The following is a 4,725-nucleotide window of genomic DNA, read 5'->3' as shown; positions in this document are numbered from 1 at the left end:
TTAACGAAGCATATTAATATTAATGAAGGAGCGCCTACTGAGCGCAGCTTTTTATTGATCGTTTGAACGTTGTGCGGTGGTCATTTTCGATTAAAGGCCGACGTCTCAGCGACGTCTTGGCAATGAGCAAACGCTCTCCCTGCTACGTCTTAACAATCTAAACTTGATACATCGGGCCGACGTCGGCCAGATGTATGTGTGCTATCTGGGTAATATCCAATGAAGACAGAGACAGTAAGAATATAGTGAATGAGTGAATACAGTCATTGTTCACTGTGAGAAATTCATCAAAAGCATGTTATGGTTTAGGAGGTCAAAAGGGGAAGGTTTTCCATATTACACAGGACAATGCAGACTCTCTTTAAAAATGTGGCATTTTTGTTAAATCATTAATGGAGAAAATGTTTAAATTTAATAGGACTGCTGATCAAAGGTCACCAATATGATATTGTAATGATATTAAATCATCTTTACTCAACCTGACAGACAGTTAAACAACAGCTTACCCTTTCTGTCAGCGTCCCTGTGCTCTGCAAAGCCGGATACTATCTGTTCATCAGGGGGGAAAGACACATGCTTTGCTGCTTTGCTTCTCTTCTGGTTCTTGTTGGCTTCTTCTGCTCCATCATCATTCTGCTCATCATTGTCACTACAGTGGGTCATCCCTCTGTTTAGGACTCCACCATGGAGCTTTCAATTGGAATGTGAAAGCAAAGGGCCAGTTCACTTCAAGCAGGAAACACTTGATGTGTCAACAGCCACCGAATCTCCTCCAGGAGCCACGGCAACAGGAATACTAATTTAAAAACAGGCAGCAGAAATGTTTGCAACAGTTGACATACAAACAGTCCAAACATACCATCTGCCCTCTTGGATATCAAGTGCTGCTCTCTTCACTCTGTGCACACTTGGAAAGAAAAGACACTAAAGAATCAATATCTTATTCATGAGTTGTGCGCCAGGTTCCAACTGAAACCCAGTATGTTTGTATCAAATGACACATACAGAAGGGGTAAGGCTTGTGCACATTTACATCCTGTTCCTATCCAAATTCAGCATTTACAGGAACATTTAGGGGAATATACGCAAAGAGATAGGCAGGTGATACTGGAAAGTAAGTCTATCACCAGAGTTTGTCCTGGTTCAAGCAGGTCATATGCAGAAGCATCAGGGTTTCTGCATAAAAAAAAATAAAAAATCTTAACCTTTCTTTTTACTATTTTCATACATTAGTAGACCTATTATGGTTTTTGTGTTTTTCCCTCTTCTTCAGTGTTTTGTATGCATGTTTAAGGTTTATAAAGTAAAAAAGCCCAAAGTCCAGGCTAAAGGGAGCTCTCTCTCCGCAGACACACAGCTCCTCAGCTGCCTGAAACGCTGTGTTTGCATTCCTGCCTTTACTTCCGTAACTTGGTTGCATCACTATGTAACACATTATCTATGCACACAATGCCCATCTGTGGGCCACTGAGCCATGCCCCCAAACAAACCCACTTGGAGCAGAGCTGGAGCAGAGGCTGCGAAGAGTTTGAACTGTTGAGGAGAAAAGCTTCCATGTTGTGGAGAGACAGGTTATCGGTCTGTAGTTGGATGGGATGGTTCCCTTCTGGGGGTCTTTCATAATCAGGACTGTCCTGCCCTGTGTCAGCCATTCTGGGTGGGTCCCATCCAAACTAGAGCCAAGGAGGGTGAAAATTAAACTTACATTTCTCAAGTGGACACAAACACAACTCAAACGAAATGCTAATATTGCTCCATCTGCTGCATTATTGTGGATCCTGCATCTCTTGGCAAGTCCACTCTACTGTGCTGGGATTGGCTGTACTAACCCTAACCATGACCACTTTGCCCTAACCCTAACACTGATTCAATCAAGTGCTAAGTACAAGCAAATCCTGACACAGAAGGGCAGGACTTAACAAGAAATGTAGTGAGATTTACTGTATAGTTACTCAAGTCTGCTGGATGCAAATGTGCATTTACTTGGACAGCAAAAGGATGATCCACCCTACTCTGCCTTTCTCTGCCTCTGTCTGGCATTCCTTTATATTCTTACTCTAACCCTAACTTCTCTCACTCCTCTTGCCTAAACCTAACTAATCCAACCAACGAAGGCAACGAGGACAAGCCGATAAGAGGGAGAGTGGGGCGAGTCATTCCTTCGCTATCCTAGGAAATGCAAATTTGCTTGCTGGATGTGTAAATGCTAACACATTAGCCATTAACTTTGGAAGATAATAATATGACAGATAGTCTGTTGTGTTTTTTAGGATGTTACACTGCCCAAAAGAAAAAGAAAATAACATGCAGCTTTAACAGATGTTTTATGTTTATGTGATATGTAAAGCATTTTATGTATCGGATTTTATATATTGTTACTTTCCAACACAGGAGATGTGTAATTTAAAAATGATAGTAATCTATGGTCACATTATTGAAGAAAAATAAATGCAAAAAATATGTGCAAATTTTTGAAAATTCAATTTGGCTGTCAATCAACGTTTAACTTTCTCCAGTTCTACCTTCAAATTGACATCTCAATCAGCTGGTAGAGTTTCATTATCAAAAGAACAAACAAACAAAAAACACTGATAACTAACAATTTCTATTTATTTTTTTATGGGTTGAACTGATGTTGATTATGTGAACATTATGTGTCAGAATCAGGAACTGAGGTCACAGATAGAGCTATAGCTGCATCCTGAGTGTTTCCAAATTAACTCCACTATTTCTCTCCTTTTGTTTCAGCTGTTGGCACACCAAAGAAAAGAATCTGAGGCTACAATCACATTTATCAAAAACTCTTAAAGCATGAAGGACTAGTCAACAGCAAGAGATGTAAGAAATGCAAAATCTACTTTGGACTCAAATGTTCAAGAGCATTTCACACTATGACCCAGACCTTAGTCACATTAATATATTCATAAGGCATTAACAAAAAATGAAAAATGTTGTCAAATAATTTGTGGTGCACTGTTATCTCGTGCTGACTCCATGAGTAACTTTGAGTTATATTTGTAGAATATATAACAACAAATTAAGGGAAAGGCTTCTTCCTTACTTGTTCAATAAACCCAAACATCAGTACCATACCACCATAGATGTATGATTCCCAACAGGTGTTTCAATAGTTTTTCTCCCTCTTCTTCTCCTTTTTTTGGTTTTAATTGCATCCAAAAAGTTTCATTACTGCCAACTACTGGATTACACTCAAGTGGGAATGTTCTTGAGTACAATGAATTCATTGACAAATTCAATGTGAAATGTACAAAGAAACAACAGAGATTTAAGCTTTTTTTTTCATGTTATTATATAAGATGTTTTTGGGAATCATTTCAAAATTGGATATTGTAAAAGGACTTTAACACGCCCAGTTTAGAATATAATGCTGTCAAATCTATAGTGTTAATGGTGAATCTAAAAAAGGGGAAATGGGTCACAATAGCTTGATCATTATGGCTTAACAATTTATTAATGCCACACCACTTTTCCTTGTCTTTTTATATGATTTATTAATTTTCAAGACCCCACTGAAATGTATAAAAACCAAACAAGCCTTGCATATTTACAGTAACATTCATATTTGGTTTTGTAATCAGACATCTGACCTTTTTATTTATTTTATTTTACTGTTAATTTTCCATGAGAGTTCTGTGCTCAGTCTGAAATTTGCACTGTTTGTACTTTATTTTCAACTTGATGTCGTAATGGTCAGAATTTGTTACTGAATGTCCCACTCTGCTGCTATTTTTTAGGTGTTTCAGGAGCCTAAAAGCTTCTCTCAGCTGCTGCTGCACAGCTTCTCCAGACACTCACACAACACCCAGAAATATCCTTGCTGCATCTCAGTTTGCTCAGATTTGCTCTCTGCTCCGTCAGTACAGTTCAGTTAAAGGTTGCAAGAGTTGAAGCACACAATGTGCACCAGTTGCTTTTTTTGTTTTGTTTTGTCCAAAACACTTTATAGCGAAAAGGTATACAACTGTCATACAAGAAAATTCATATCAAGTCTTTTAAGAATTCAAAGAACAATAAAATATTGAAAGACTTTTTTGTCCCTCACATCTTTTGGTATAGTGTTTACCATTTCGATTTATGGAAGCTGAATAGTATAGGTAGCATTGCTATCCATTCTATAGAGCACAAAAGATAACATCACATCAAATACATTAATCTGTATATTAGTGCCCATTTTCCTATTTACAACGTCTTCCATGTCCATCTAAAATAAACTTGAATGCTCACAGTGAAAGAACAAATGAAATATTGTTTTTCTATCCAAAGCACAAAAACACTTCCAACACTTCTTTAGGTGGGTAAATTCAATATAAATTCTTTTACTTTATTAGTGATACAATATTTGTTTTCTCCCACTGCAAATCACTCATTACAGAAGACAAAAAGGACTTGCTGCAGGAGGTGTAACACAGTCCAAAGTATTTTTGATGTGTCTGTTACTTCACATTATCATTATTTCTGATAAAAAATATACGTATAGCTAATAATGTTCATTTCCATAAGATAACATCTTTTAAAAAACTGAAGTGAACCAGCTGGGACAGCAACAAAAATGACAAAAAATAGCATATTTTGGTGGAAATGGTACCTTACATTTCTGAAGAAATTCTGAATGTGACACGAACATACCGTTTTTTGTTTACACCAGTGTTGTACACTGACGAACTATCTCTGTCGTAAGACACACAGGCACTGACCAATAGAATA

General features: G+C 37.4%; 1 protein-coding gene across 4 annotated transcripts in view; it reads right to left on the bottom strand.

Moving 5' to 3' along the window:
* Nucleotides 1-4,668, bottom strand: part of si:dkey-288a3.2 (protein phosphatase 1 regulatory subunit 37) — a 119,060-nt gene extending 114,392 nt beyond the window's left edge. For 3 of the 4 annotated variants that reach the window (XM_050061976.1, XM_050061978.1, XM_050061979.1), the window contains exons 1-3: nucleotides 4,612-4,655; nucleotides 1,495-1,673; nucleotides 507-796 (exon numbers count right to left, since the gene is read on the bottom strand). In XM_050061976.1, coding sequence (XP_049917933.1) covers nucleotides 507-663 — 157 coding nt within the window. In that variant the 5' untranslated portion in view covers nucleotides 664-796; nucleotides 1,495-1,673; nucleotides 4,612-4,655. Of the gene's footprint in view, nucleotides 1-506; nucleotides 797-1,494; nucleotides 1,674-4,606 lie in introns of all 4 variants that reach the window. The other variant, XM_050061977.1, reaches the window with a different exon arrangement.
* Between the last annotated feature and the right edge of the window lie 57 nt (nucleotides 4,669-4,725).

The sequence above is a fragment of the Epinephelus moara genome, chromosome 14, assembly GCF_006386435.1.
Source record: "Epinephelus moara isolate mb chromosome 14, YSFRI_EMoa_1.0, whole genome shotgun sequence".
Taxonomy (NCBI): Eukaryota; Metazoa; Chordata; class Actinopteri; order Perciformes; family Serranidae; genus Epinephelus; species Epinephelus moara.
Note: the sequence above shows the minus strand (reverse complement) of the source record. Positions and strands in the feature narration are given on the sequence as shown.